This window comes from Saccopteryx bilineata, chromosome 2 (assembly GCF_036850765.1).
Source record: "Saccopteryx bilineata isolate mSacBil1 chromosome 2, mSacBil1_pri_phased_curated, whole genome shotgun sequence".
NCBI classification, from domain to species: domain Eukaryota; kingdom Metazoa; phylum Chordata; class Mammalia; order Chiroptera; family Emballonuridae; genus Saccopteryx; species Saccopteryx bilineata.
The window spans coordinates 270502547-270516914 of NC_089491.1; the positions used below are offsets into that span (position 1 = coordinate 270502547).

The 14368-nt window shown below is 46.4% G+C and overlaps 2 protein-coding genes across 9 annotated transcripts in view; one reads left to right on the forward strand and one right to left on the reverse strand.

Annotated features, from left to right (window-relative positions):
* HVCN1 (hydrogen voltage gated channel 1) overlaps positions 1-7524 on the forward strand; it is a 28877-nt gene extending 21353 nt beyond the window's left edge. For all 6 annotated transcript variants that reach the window (XM_066260598.1, XM_066260599.1, XM_066260596.1 and 3 more), the window contains 4 exons: positions 2882-2986; positions 3721-3952; positions 6929-7041; positions 7388-7524. In XM_066260598.1, the coding sequence (XP_066116695.1) occupies positions 2882-2986; positions 3721-3952; positions 6929-7041; positions 7388-7453 (516 nt within the window). In that variant the 3' untranslated portion in view covers positions 7454-7524. The remainder of the gene's footprint in view (positions 1-2881; positions 2987-3720; positions 3953-6928; positions 7042-7387) is intronic.
* Positions 7058-14368, reverse strand: part of TCTN1 (tectonic family member 1) — a 30168-nt gene continuing 22857 nt past the window's right edge. For 2 of the 3 annotated variants that reach the window (XM_066260594.1, XM_066260593.1), the window contains 4 exons: positions 13378-13518; positions 11950-12112; positions 9341-9466; positions 8735-8878 (listed from right to left, as the gene is read on the reverse strand). In XM_066260594.1, the coding sequence (XP_066116691.1) occupies positions 8735-8878; positions 9341-9466; positions 11950-12112; positions 13378-13518 (574 nt within the window). Of the gene's footprint in view, positions 7336-8733; positions 8879-9340; positions 9467-11949; positions 12113-13377; positions 13519-14368 lie in introns of those variants that run through there. The other variant, XM_066260592.1, reaches the window with a different exon arrangement.

Consider the following 14368-nt stretch of genomic DNA (forward strand, 5'->3'; position numbering starts at 1 on the left):
GGTGCGGCCATCTATGCCACCTGAGGATTTGGAATTAACCAGCCTCCCTGAATTCTTAGAATTTTTCTTCGTGTGTGACTCCCCTTAGAAACAGTACTGCCTTGTGAACTGGCAAGTTCAGGGTCTTGGGGATTAGTTCACAGAGACCAGGGTGGGGACTCAGGCATTATAATTTTGGGTCTAGCTGTTTTCTCAGAGCTGAGATTTATATACCATAAAATTAATCATTTCAAAGTGAATAATTCAGTGGCTTTATTTAGTATAGTCACAATATGGTATAACCATCACCATTATCTCATTCCAGAATGTTTTCATTACCCCAAAAGGAGATTTAGTACCTATTAAACAATCACCTCCCAGCCACTGACAGCCACCAGTCTACTTTCTTTTTTTTTTTTTAATTAATTTTATTTTAATTTTTACAGATACAGAGAGTGAGTCAGAGAGAGGGATAGACAGGGACAGACAGACAGGAACAGAGAGAGATGAGAAGCATCAATCATTAGTTTTTTTCATTGCGTGTTGCAACACCTTAGTTGCTCATTGATTGCTTTCTCATATGTGCCTTGACTGCGGGCCTTCAGCAGGCCGAGTAGCCCCTTGCTGGAGCCAGCGACCTTGGGTTCAAGCTGGTGAGCTTTTGCTCAAACTAGATGAGCCCTCGCTCAAGCTGGCAACCTTGGGGTCTCGAACCTGGGTCCTCTGCATCCCAGTCCGACGCTTTATCCACTGTGCCACCGCCTGGTCAGGCCAATCTACTTTCTGTGTCTATAGATTTACCTGTTCTGGACATTGCATATAAACAGAATTATACAGTACATATTGTCTTTTGTGTTCAGCTCCTTTCATTGTAGCATAATGTTTTCCAGGTTCATCCACATTGTAGCTTATATCAGTACTTCATTGCTTTTTATGGCTGAATATTCAAATGTCTTGTTATTTATATTTCTGTGCTTTGGTTTTAAAATCAGATCCCTTTAGCTCTAAAATAAGACCAAGGATGAAGAAAGAAAGATAAGGGGGAAAACCCAGCAAAAGCTCAAATCTTAATATTAAGCACCTAAATTTAGATACGTGTGATATCTTCATGTCATGTAATTTCACGACAGACCATGTCATCAAATAATGTAAGGAGCCTGACCAGGCGGTGGAGCCATGGATAGAGCATCAGACTGGGACTCGAAGGACCTGGTTTGAGACCACGAGGTTGTCAGCTTGAGCGCAGGCTCACCTGGTTTGAACAAAGCTCACCAGCTTGAGCCCAAGGTCACTGGCTTGAGCAAGGGGTCACTCAGTCTGCTGTAGTGTTCCCCCCCCCCCCCATCAAGGTGCATATGAGAAAAACAATCAATGAACAACTAAGGTGCCACAACAAAGAACTGATGCTTCTCATCTCTCTCCCTTCCTGTCTGTCTGTCCCTCTCTCTGTCACAAAAAATAAAATAAAATAATGTAATGACTGAAATCATTAGCTACAGGTTAAAATGGTTGAAAGGTTTATAGTCCATTCTTTCTTTCTTTTTTTTTTTTCAGGGACAAAGAGAGAGTCAGAGAGAGGGATAGATAGGGACAGACAGGAACAGAGAGAGATGAGAAGCATCAATTTTCAGTTTTTCATTGCGACATCTTAGCTGTTCATTGATTGCTTTCTCATAGGTGCCTTGACTATTGGGCCTTCAGCCGACCAAGTAACCCCTTGCTCAAGCCAGTGACCTTGGGTCCAAGCTGGTGAGCATTTTGCTCAAACCAGATGAGCCAGCGCTCAAGCTGGCGAGCTTGGGGTCTCGAACCTGGGTCCTTCCACATCCCAGTCCGACGCTCTATCCACTGCGCCACCGCCTGGTCAGGCTATCGTCCATTCTTATGTAGGCCTGAACTTGTTGAATTTCATCCTGAAATGGCAGACACTGTCAAGATAATCCAAGACTAACTTTTGAGGCCAAAATCTATACCTGAGACGAGTGTAAGAGGCAAGGTCCCGGGGGAAGCAAGTGATGGTCCATAATTTCCAAAGAAAGAAAGTCATATAGTGCCCTCTGGGGTTCCTCCCATTGCTGCCATTTCCATCAGCACCATGTCATCCCTCCCCCATGGTCTCCCTGAATACCATCACCTCCACCCCACCATTAGTCCCCTTCTCAGAGTTGTCACCAGCTCCATCACCATGACCACCACCGTCCCTGAGCTCCCCACTGACTTCTCCCTGGTGCCCAGCACCCTCCTCTGCCAGCAGGTCATCACATGGTCCTGTCCACAGCTCTTCTCACTTCCCCACCAGAGTTGGGCCAGGTATTTCACACGTCTGGACCGCTTTTATTATGTGCACGGCGGACATCACTGTAACCCGACTGTCTGAAGTAGGCAGTCTCTGGAGGTTCCTTCCACAGCTCAGATCTCTGAGGCTGGATGTTTTTAATTATTTATTAAGCATCTGTTCTGGGCTTACCCTAGCAAGAACAATTTACAGTACTAGAAAAATAAAAAGGTGTCAAAATGTTTTTATTCCTTTTTTTTTTTTTTTTTTGCCATCTAGGAATTAGGAGTTTGGTTTGAGAGATGCTGGGGAGCACTGAATAAGAAAACGACTAGTAGTGGATGAAGGGTTAGGGAATGAGCTGCACAGAGATTCTCTAGGATGGGCCCTGCTGGGAGGCAAACAGGCTGGGAAGGACTCCAGGAGGAGAGGCTTCTGTTGCTTCTGTGGAGAGGAGCTGGCCCCCAGCAGGCTCCCTGCAGGGTGCCTGGGCTATGGCCAGCAGCCTCCCATCTTTGGCATTTTTCCCTAGTGGTTTTATCCAGATGTTTCCAAATCAGCCCTTTAAAGGTGGAAGTCAGGTATCCATTTCTCTCATGGTTTCTTGCTCCTTCCCTCGGTCTGCAGGTCATCATCATTTGCCTGGTCGTTCTAGACGCCCTTCTGGTGCTGGCTGAGCTCATTCTGGACCTGAAGATCATCCAGCCTGACAAGAATGACTATGCCGCCAGGGTAGCGTGTCAGCAGCCCTTCAATATGGCTCACTTCTGTTATCTGCACTGCGGGGGGTCAGTGGGACAGAGAGCACAACTACTCTCATGAGAGAGTAGTTTGGGTGCTAGTTTTATAGTCCAGGAGCAGAGGAAATGTCTTGCTTTTGAAATTCTAGATAAGCATTACTACAGGCAGGGAGCTTTCTCATTTCACTGATTTGGTAAGGGGGTGGTTGATCATTGTAAATGGTCCTGACGTCAGCCATGGAGTCGTTCTAATTTTGCAAGGGTTTGTTTGGTGGGATTGTTCCGTTTTCCTGGGACCAGAGCTAAAACATAACTGAGGCCAAGATGCCATCTTTAGTTTGATTGAAAACTCTATCTCTGTAGTCAACAGAACCAGAACCTAATTGTCCCAAAGGCTTAATGATTAAGCAAGGGAGGAGAGGGAGATGCATGAATCAGGCATGAGTGAGGTCAGTTTGAGTCAAAGGGAAAAAAAAAAATCAAAATAAAAGTCCGGATTAAAGAAAATCAGGTTCCTGTGTGGTTATAGGCATGGTGTATGTCTTCAATTCTCCCATCGCCCAGTTGTCCTTTGAAGAGCAGAGCAGAGCCCTTTGTGTGGTGTTCCCACTGTATTACCATTCTGGGAACGGGGCCTGGTGCTGGCAGGTGCACTCGAGGCCAGCTGGTTTGTGTGCCCTGACCTAGTCTGGATCTGTTCTCACTATTCTTCCTTGTCCCCTCCAGGTGTTCCACTACATGAGCATTGCCATCTTGACTTTGTTTATGATAGAGGTTTTCTTAAAAATATTTGTTTTCCGCTTGGAGTTCTTCCACCACAAGTTTGAAATCCTGGACTCCGTTGTTGTCGTGGTTTCATTTGTCCTCGACATCGTCCTTGTGTTCCGGGAGCATGAGTTTGAGGCTCTTGGCCTGCTGATTCTGCTCCGGCTGTGGAGGGTGGCCCGGATCATTAACGGTATGTCTCTTTTGCGCCTGGGTTACCAAGTGGATAAAGGAGTGGGTGGGGTCTGGGAGTGGGCAGAGCCCAAGAGTGGGCCGGAGAAGGTGGCAGGTCTCGTTTCCATTTTGGTTTCTGCCTCTTCCCTGCTGTCTAAAGTGAAGTGGTTTGATTTGGCGTCCCACTGCCACCTCTGTGGCTATGAATTGACACCAAAACATGTGCTCTGGGAGGAACTACCTTTCCCTTCTAGGCCCTATTTCCATGATTGTTGGATATTTGTAGAAAAGGTTAGACTGATCGCTCGAGAGTTTTATCAAACCCTATCCCACCTTGGGAGGGGTATGTAAAGCCAGTAGGCACAGCCACCATCACAGCCGCCTGGCCTGTGCAGGTTCGCATTTGATTCGGACAAACGGTAATGAAACAACAGAGCCAAGAACTGGTGGGCCATTAGCTTTAATCCCAGCTTGCACCCGGCGGGCAAGAAATACACAGTGGGAAAACACTTCCCTTTCCATTCAAGGTTCCCAAAGCCACTGACTTATCCCGAGTTTCCTAGAATCAAAGGGATCTACCTCACCAGCCTTGTTCACCTCTGTTCCCCATCTCCTTCTCTCTGCACAAACTGGCTTCTCCTTCAGCACTCCGCCATCTTGGCTGCTTCTCCTCTCCTCCACGTGGCCTTTCTCTGCTGTCCTCCTCTAGCATGGGCTCCTCTGCCCCATTTTATAGTGTAGAAATCAAAACCTTTAATCCAATATGCAAACAAGGAAGTCTGATACAAAATCACTTATCTGAGGCATAATGGGATTCCTCATGAGAGTGCACCACCCCCTATCATGCAACAGTCAAGGGTGTGAGGAAAAGCTTAGTCTTAAAACTAAGCCTTAGGCTATAACAACCCTGCCTGCTTACAGCCTGTCCCCCACACCCAATGCAAGCAAACATATATATCATATTTACAAACCTATTTGACCAACAGGGTACCATCAAAAAGGGGTTCAAGGAAGCTGGAAAGTCATGTACACTAGAGACCGCCCCCTTTGAGAAAATCACAATACCTGTCAGGATGATGAAGGCTCTTAGAACTGGAGTACTTCTCAAACTGACCAATTTTGATACTTTCTAGGAAATGACACATTCACATGCAGTAATCTGGTTCTAGAGTACACACTTGGGGAAATCCTGCTTATTTCTCGTAAAGAGCCTCTGCCTTGCACACCGGTTTGTACAGGGAGCCGCTGCATCAGAGAAGCTGCATCTGCTGTGGTTTTGTGTGACACAGTGATCACCAGTTGGTTAACTGTTCAGTTACCAGTGTGGTCTGAGTTGCTCAAATGCCTGTCCATGGACCTGCTGTGTCAAAAGCACCTTCAATGAATGTTTTGTTGTTGTTTTTTCAATGGAGAGTTCAATGCAGATGTCTGGGATGGAGTCCCAGCAGGATGTCTATCTCTGAAGCACTGCCAGGCGATTTGGGTACTCAGCAAGGTTTGGGAATCACTAGACTAGGGCCCAAAATGACAGGCTGTGGGTCACTGTCAGAAGAATGAGCGATATTCAAACCCCTTTGAGACAGGCTGGCCCCTGACATGAAGCTCCTTCCCTTGGTGGCCGTGAGTCCTATCACAGCCTCCAGAGCCCCACAGCCGGCTCCCTGCAGCGAGACCGGGTGGGGGAGGGGCCATGTCTGCTGGGAGGCGGGGCTGTGTGAATGGCTCTGCCTGTGGGCACTGTGGGCTCTAGAGCCCGGTTCAGATCCAGTGATTAAAATAAAGCCCTTTAGCCTGACCTGTGGTGGCACAGTGGGTAAAAATGTCGACCTGGAACGCTGAGGTCGCCGGTTCGAAACCCCAGGCTTGCCTGGTCAAGGCACATATGGGAGTTGATGCTTCCTGCTCCTCCCTCTGTTCTTTCTATCTCTTTCCTCTCTCTGTCTCTTTCTCTCTCTGTATCGCCTCTCTCTAAAAAAAATAAATAAATAAAAAATAAAGCCCTTTAAGAACATTCATTTGGGTTCTGTCAAAGGAAATAAAGGAAGCTTTTCAGATACAATTGAAGATGCTTATGCTAATTATTTCATTAACCAGACAGAAAAATACTCTGTACAGAGTTTATGCACAATTAAGATAGATAAGTCTTTACCGATTATAAAGGAGTCATGACCATAGTTACTATCCATTACTATCCATAGTGAGATTTGTTTTTGCAGATGAAACCAAAAGTCTGAGATTTGTTCACCTACTTTGTCTAAAAGGTAGCAGGGCATAGGACTGGCTAATGGCTGTTAATACATTGCGACCTACTTTAGTGATGTAATATGAAAGGTCTGAAAAAAGCAACACCAGGCTATAGCAGACTGTGAGACAACCAAAACGTAGAAACCAGGAACCACTGCTCCTGGGCCTCATGGGCACTACCTGTGTGGGTAACTGGTCCAGGCACGGTCACTCTTACTTGGAAGGTGGTGGAGCACCCCCAGTTGCGACACAGTCTTTTGAGGCAGTGTCCCCACCATGGTGTGGGTATTTCAGAGCCATCAGTTGAGACTGATGATCTCTCAGTCAGCTAAGACTTAGGTTCTTGCTGACAGCTAAACTGGCCATAGCTGTGGGAGGCCGAAAGCGGAGAAAGTGACCATCCCAGCCCCAAGCTTGAGCACGTCTAGCTTTGCACGTTTGTGGCTTCTGTGCCCAGAACTGCGAGGCAGTGCTGTCGTGAGCAAGCTCTGTGGGGAGGGGCTTAACACTCACCTGCTCTGTGATGATTTGTAAGGATTTTTCAGCCCATGGGAACAGAAGAGAAGTATTTCACAACTAGGTACTGAGTTCAGAACTGAAAACTCAAACCCTTTAAGTGATGACTGTTTTACTTTTCTGTCACCACTCTTCCTAACTGTGTACATTTATAAGGAAGATAGATTGTTTTTGTTTTTTTTCAAGTGGTTAAATTAGAAACCAGTCTCATTTGAGATCCTCAATTATTTTTCAGGAATAATTATTTCAGTTAAGACACGCTCAGAACGGCAACTGTTAAGGTTAAAACAGATGAATATACAATTGGCCACCAAGATCCAACATCTTGAATTCAGCTGCTCTGAGAAGGTAAGGAAATACTTCTGAGAAAACGCCATCCATTTGCAGTTGTCCACCTTCAGCACGGCAGCGCCTCTCACCACCAGGCCTCTGCGCACGTGGCGTCCCTAGCCTGGAGCACCCCTCCCCTTGGCTGAGTCTTCCTTGTCCTCTCCAAGCTGGCTTAGGCATCACCTCTTTCCCAGAGCTATGCGAGGGCCTCCTCTTGTCGCCGCTGTCATCCATTGGACCCCATCTGATTGTAGTCGTTGCCTTCAGTGGTGTGCCCCTGTACTTGGGGCTCACTGAATGATGCTCACGTGCCTGGTGAGGTTCAGAAGGTAAATTCAGTTATTTGTCTGCTTTGTAATAACAGGAACAAGAAATCGAAAGGCTTAACAAGCTACTGAGACAGCACGGACTCCTTGAGGAGGCGAACTAGAGGTGTACCTGCTCCACTCAACTGGAAAGCCCTGCCCTGTGGGTGGGGCCTCTGAACGAGAGGGACAGCCGCCTGGCCTGGGCCTGGGCGTTTGCAGGACAGGTGCAGTTTGATGCCTTTGCATCCCTCCCACCCAGCTCAGATTCTGGAGGGACAGAGTCTTTCGGACGGCTCTCTCTCTCTTCCCTGCTGTGATGGAGAGCGTCCGATCCTATTCCCGCCTGCACTGTATATATCAGAAATGTACCATAAGCTGTTTTCTCATGTTGAACACTTTACTCTTGCTTAAAAACGTACAACAAAGCTGGACAATTACTAGCTGTATATAAAAGTTAATCTCATCAAGTGTACAGTTCTTACAGTTTGCATGGATACTGAGGCGTCCTTTCACATGAGCACTATGAAAGATAAAAGAAATACAAAGGAAGCTGCCTTAGCTCCCAGCCCACAGTAGGAAAGCCTGTTATGTTTCCAGGCTGTTCTAACAGCTTGTCTGGGGGCAGCTCCCCTAGGGCTCGTTCTCAGGTACCCAGCCCTCCTCTGCACTGTCCGGCTTCTAGCTGGCTCCACCGAGTTCTGCCACCCGACAGCCTTCTTCTCAGTTACTGTACAATTCATGTGTAAAAGAAACTCTCTCCCTCCTTCCTCGGGGACCTCCTACTATATTCTTCCCAGCTTCAACTGCTTGGCACTGCTCTGTGGCACCTCATACCAGCCCACCAGCTGGAGAGCTAGCTAGTGACAGTTCCTGGTACAAAAATATCGGTTGGACCCAAGACTCCACTATAATTAACATGGCATTTGGGGGAAGAGCCCCTCCTGAGGCCTTGTAGTCTATTTGCGTGACTTTACACAATATTTCGCTATTTTTTGTACTCATTTCAGTGAGACCTGAAAAGGAAAGAAAACCTGAACTAAAGACAATGAATAGTTACCAGTAGTTCACATTAAGGCAGGGGATGAGTAAAGTGGATAAACCCACAAGGCCTGTGCTACTTCAAAGTCTGTTCTCTTTACCGTCTTCACAAAGGCGGTTTGCTTTCCACATACAACCTGTGTTGACAGTTTAGGAAATGACCAAGTTCAGAGGGTGCCCCATTCTAAAGACCAATCAAGTAGAATAAAATTTCCAAAAGGAGGGGAAGGAGTGGAGAGGGGTGGTGTGCTTGTTTGGGGGCAACCTCGAGTGTTAGAAGTATAATAAAAGGGGATACTTCTGAGGGGCCCTACACTCCCTTGATTCCAGATGTGTGGCCTCATTTCCTTAGTTAACAACTTACGTCAGACAAACGGGAAAAAGAAATTAAAGGGCAGCCTGGCATTGATGATTGGTTGAGCTCTGAAGCCTGCCTCTGCAGGTGCAGACACATCCACAAAAGTAACCGTAGTGGAAATAAGAACCGTCCTTTCATTTCCTGAGTTGGTCTGTAAGAAAAAGCAAGAATGGTGCAAGCCCTGTCATCCAGTGTGGTTGGTGCCAGGATAACAAAGACGGGACAGCTATCATTCTCTTCCTCACGGATCTCTGTCTGTCAGTGAGTTCATGAATCTGATAGGTACATGGAGGGCTAACCAGCCATTAGCTTGGACGAGAGAGAGAATTTTTACCCAGGTTGTCCTTACTAGCACATCAATGTCAATCACAACTCCATTTTCACAAGCATCTTAAAGATCAAATCTGAATGAGGATGCTACTGTGAATAAAACCATTGTCGATGGAGACTCTTCCTCTAGGTGAAAGATAATGACTGCTACACTGTTGTATGGCTCCAGATTGTTTCGATTTTAATTATAATCTTTTTCACAAAATAATAAATTTTACTCTCACACTTGAGTTTTGTCTGGACTGTGTCTTAGTCTATACCTTGAAGCTGAAGTTCAGCCTACCTCAGGAAAGGAGGATGAAATTAGACTTGTGGTTACATTGACTATTTTAGCCTGTGGGTTCAGTAAGGATCCGTATTTGGTCCACTTCACTTCTATGACCAAAGCCACGGGGAGCTGGCAAGACTCCTGCAAAACAAAGTGCCGTTAATCAGGTCAAATATTACACAATCTCAAGTTAAACTTAATCTGCAGTTCAGAGTTTTAATTATAAAATGTTTCACGTTACAAAATGTTCTGAACAAGAGAATGAATAGACTCTCAAAGTTCAGATAACTTCTTAAAGAAAGCACATTATTTTGAAGTACTCAATGCCCCCAAAATATTTTAACACCTAAAGTACAATTATCCCATTCTCTCCTATTCCTGCTATTTCTAAAGAGGCCAGCATTACCTGAGAGATATAAGCCCAATACCCATCTGTAGGATCTTTCCTGCTCCAAGTTCCCCCACCTGTCCACACCTACCTCAGAGATATTTTAGGAGAGAAACTGGCATTGGGTGGGGAGGAGAAAGAGAGGATGCTATTATTAATAGAAATGAAACCTGATTGCATATCATGATAAAATACACTTAGAGGAAATTTAAATGCCTTCTTTTCATTCATCTGATTTCATCAGTTGGCAGTGAAGGTGTTACACTGGGGTGCACAGGCAGAGTATGTAAGTGGTCAAAGGTGCTGCCCACTCTCCATGGGAACTGAGAGCACGGGTGCCAGTCCAGCTGCCCAGTTCAGAGTGGACGGTGTGGGAGCCGGTCCCGAGGTCTCCACCCCAGGGTCCCTGTTATGTCAGACCCAAGGGAAAAAAAAAAAAGGGTGAGGCGGCCTTCCCAATCTTTTTCCTGCCTTTAGATCGCTTTAGTTGGCCAATGTGATAACTGTTGAAGCTGCATTATGGGTAGAAGGAATTCCATTGTATTAATTATCTACTTTTGTGTATTTGAAAATCTTCCACAATAACAAGTTTTTAAAAACACATCTCTTCAGGCATGAAAAGCTAGCACACCTGCTAAATTTGGTGCTGCCGAAAAGGCCCTGGTGGGGCCCTGGCCGGTTGGCTCAGCGGTAGAGCATCGGCCTAGCGTGCGGAGGACCCGGGTTCGATTCCCGGCCAGGGCACACAGGAGAAGCGCCCATTTGCTTCTCCACCCCTCCGCCGCGCTTTCCTCTCTGTCTCTCTCTTCCCCTCCCGCAGCCGAGGCTCCATTGGAGCAAAGATGGCCTGGGCGCTGGGGATGGCTCTGTGGCCTCTGCCTCAGGCGCTAGAGTGGCTCTGGCCGCAACATGGCGACGCCCAGGATGGGCAGAACATCGCCCCCTGGTGGGCAGAGCGTCGCCCCATGGTGGGCGTGCCGGGTGGATCCCGGTCGGGCGCATGCGGGAGTCTGACTGTCTCTCCCTGTTTCCAGCTTCAGAAAAATGCAAAAAAAAAAAAAAAAAAGAAAAGGCCCTGGTGGAATCCCTTTACAGGAACTGCCCTTTCAGCGATTTGCAGGCTGAACGGTCCTTGAATATCCTGTTAATAGGAGAAGATGCAACATGCTGCTGGTACAACTGAACTTAGCAGATGCTCTCTGACTGCTTCTACCTGGGTTTCCTGGAAGACTGGCACGAAACCCACCCCAGGCCTTCTGAGCTCCCTGGACCAGCACCGACCCTGGCAATGCCAATGTCCCCACTGCTGTCTCTCCTCCCAACCAATGTTTTCCCTTCCGAGGGTGGAGTAATAACTGGGTGTCTTCACCCATCTCCAAGAAGCCAGAAGCAGTTTGCCTGGTTTACTGAGGTGGCTGAGCCGAGCCAAGCAAAGCCTAACGACTAAAGAGCAGGGATTGAGAGATCAGCAGTCTCTGGAGGGGAGGGCAGGATCAGAGCCAGTGAGCCAGCATTCACCCCCCACTATCCCCGGCTATAAATACGCTAAGCAGATAATGAAAGGCCTGAAGAAACTGCAACAAGAAGAAGCTGGGCAATTAAAGGATAAGATGGGGAACACGCCTCCAGTGATGGGGCCAGCCCACACTGACTGCTGAGACAAAAGGGAAAGGCAGGCAGAAGAATCACACATGATCAGGAAGCTATTTGTAGGATGTCAACTGCCATGAAACTCTTGGGAACTTTGGAACTGAAAGGTCTCGCATGTGGGCCACTTCCCATAGACCAGGGAATAATGGCTGGGACAGCTCTGTGGATGAGAGGAGGTCTCAATCTTTTTGAGAAGTCCTCACACTCATCTCGTATCTCCATGCCTAGAGGCCTCATGTAACACCAACAGTGAGAGTAGGAACAGTCAGGATGGTGACCAGTGGCAGTTCCCACTCATGGAGTGACCACTAAGCACCACGGAGATTACCTCGTTAATTGAACAACCCCTTGAGATCGGTACTATAACTAACATTCTCACTGTACAGATGAGGAAACAGGTTCAGACCCATCCAATCAATGGCCCAAAGCAACAGTGTTAACAAGGGGCAAAATTAGTACTCAAGATCCAGGCCCATCTGATGGCACGGTTCAGGCTCCCGCCCAGAGCCATCTGCCCGCCACGTGGGGGGAGGGGCAGTGGAAGGAGAGACGGCCAGCATGTGGCCTTCAGCTTGTCCCCATTTACCTTCCCATGGGACTCCTGGGTGATGAAGCGGATGGGCACCCAGTCCAGCACATCCTGGGCCTGGGAATTGCCAAACGGGGCCACGTAATCTGGGAAGCCATGGCCTGTCAGCAGTCTCTTCACCTTCTCTGCGACAAGTGGACATGGGAAAGCCCCCGTCAGTCTTTGGAGAAGGAAAGAGAGGTCAATGGAATGAGGCTGTTGTTCACCCTGGTGGTTTTTACAGTCCTCAACAAAACGCGTGCTCTCTGCAGTTTATTTTCTCACTCCCCAAAAGAGGAATTGTTGGAAGAAGCCAAAGTGTCTCTAGCTTTGAGACACCTTCATCAGCCAGGGAGATGAATCCAAAACAATGTTTTCCCAAATGGTGTTCCATTGAGAAGTTCTGTACAAGAAGGAAAGGTTCCATGGCCAAAAGTTTGGGAAATATTGCATACCCATGTCCCTCCTGGAGCATGCTGGCATGTTAAAGGCTCCGAGAAGTCCGACAGGAAGGAATCATGTTTTTAATTTTAATTGGTATTTCCCAAACATACTGGACCATAGACCTACCCCTACTGACAGCTTTGTGGAAATGTATTCCATGGAACTCTCTTTGAGAAATGCTGGTCTAAAGTGATCAGAACTAATAATATAAAGGGTGAGTATTCTCTAACCAAAATAATGATGTAAGTGCACTGGGGTGGTGTAGGGGTGGGAAGTGAGTGGACTTTGGGAGTGGGGATGAGAGGGAAAAGGGCCAAAGTCTCGTCTTGCACAGTGGGAACTCAGGAAATAATCTATAAAACTAAAATATCGAGAAATAGCATTATATGCAAGTTATTTAAAGATTTGGAGGTAAATTTCCAAAAAATCAGCTATAAGAGTTAAATATTATTGCCCCTGGCGTGGGGCAGGTGAGGGTAAGAACTGCTGTTTTTATAACAAGCCATGCAGAGCTATCTGACAGTTTCCATTCTATACGTGTTTGATAATAGATAAAAACACATCACATACAGGCTTGTTCTCACTGGGTTGGCTGTGTTGTGTACAGCATACTAAAATTCAGAAATATAGGAAGCACTTTCAGGAAAAGCATTTTGCTGTGAACTCAAGTGTTATGTGACCTTGAAAATAAAATACACCCCCCAAAACACCATAAAAACCTCAAGATTCTTACTCTGCTTTATTTGATTTTAAAAATGGTTGTTATAGTTTTCCTTTAAACCATGAGATACTATTTATGGTTTTGAGAATTAAAATTAGGGGAAAAAAACCTATCATAAGGTATTGTCACTACTTCTACCTCTTAATAATCATAAGGTACATTGTGTCTTTCCCAGCTATAAACCAGCTGCTGCAGATGTGTGATTAACATGCGAGGGCAGGAATATTTTATTTTCTGATCAACACAAACAAGTTCCAATAGAAACAAGCTACTTCCGTTACCTGAGTTTACAGCCAGTTCGCATATTGTATCCAAATAATACTGGGGTCCGGATCCCCTCTGTTGCTAAGCAGTCTTCCTCAGCTGTGCTACGAAGTATAGTAAATTGTCCATATCTATTCATGGTCTGAATAATCCCAGACTTTCAGAGAAAGTTAAGGGATAACCGCCCAGTTCAACAGTGGTCTGACTCTCAGGAAACAGTATCACATGTGTGACATGCCACATGAGTAAGACCCAAATATTTCTTCTCTGGGCCTTGGGGAATTTGACAACTATTTCCCAAGAGAGGGTAAAAATATTTGTAACTTTTTTTTAATTAAAAGATCCTCAGAGAAAAAAATCTTCAGAAACTGGCTCTGCAAAATTAATTCCAAGTTTTCAAAGTCACTAAATTTGTTTGCATCTCTGTGAAATTAAATACATCTAAATGTCAGCTTTTCTATGTTAAAATTTTCATTATAGCCTGACCGGTGGTGGTACAGTGAATAGTGTCGACCTGGGACACGGAGGGCCCAGGTTCAAAACCCCAAGGTCGCCAGCTTGAGTGTGGGCTCATCTGGCTTGAGCGAGGGCTCACTAGCTTGTGCATGGGATCATAGACATGACCCTATGGTTGCTGGCTTGAGCCCAAAGGTTGCTTTCTTGAAGCCCAAAATCACTGTCTTGAGCATGGGTCACTGGCTCAGCTGGAGCCCCCCAGTAAAGGCACATATGAGAAGCAATCAATGAATAACTAAAGTGCTGTAACTACGAGTTGATGCTTCTCATCTCTTTCCCTTCCTATCTCTGTCTCTCTCCCTCTTGCTAAGAAAATAATAACAAAATTTTTTTCATTACAGAACACTGATATTTTCCTGGGTCATGCTGTTCATGCACTTGCTATGCAGCCAGACCCAACCCCCACCAGGGCCGCCCAGAGGAAGCTCTGGCCAGGGCGAGCCTCTCAAGCCCACAGGACCCTCAGCAATAAAGAGAAATGCAGCGCACGCA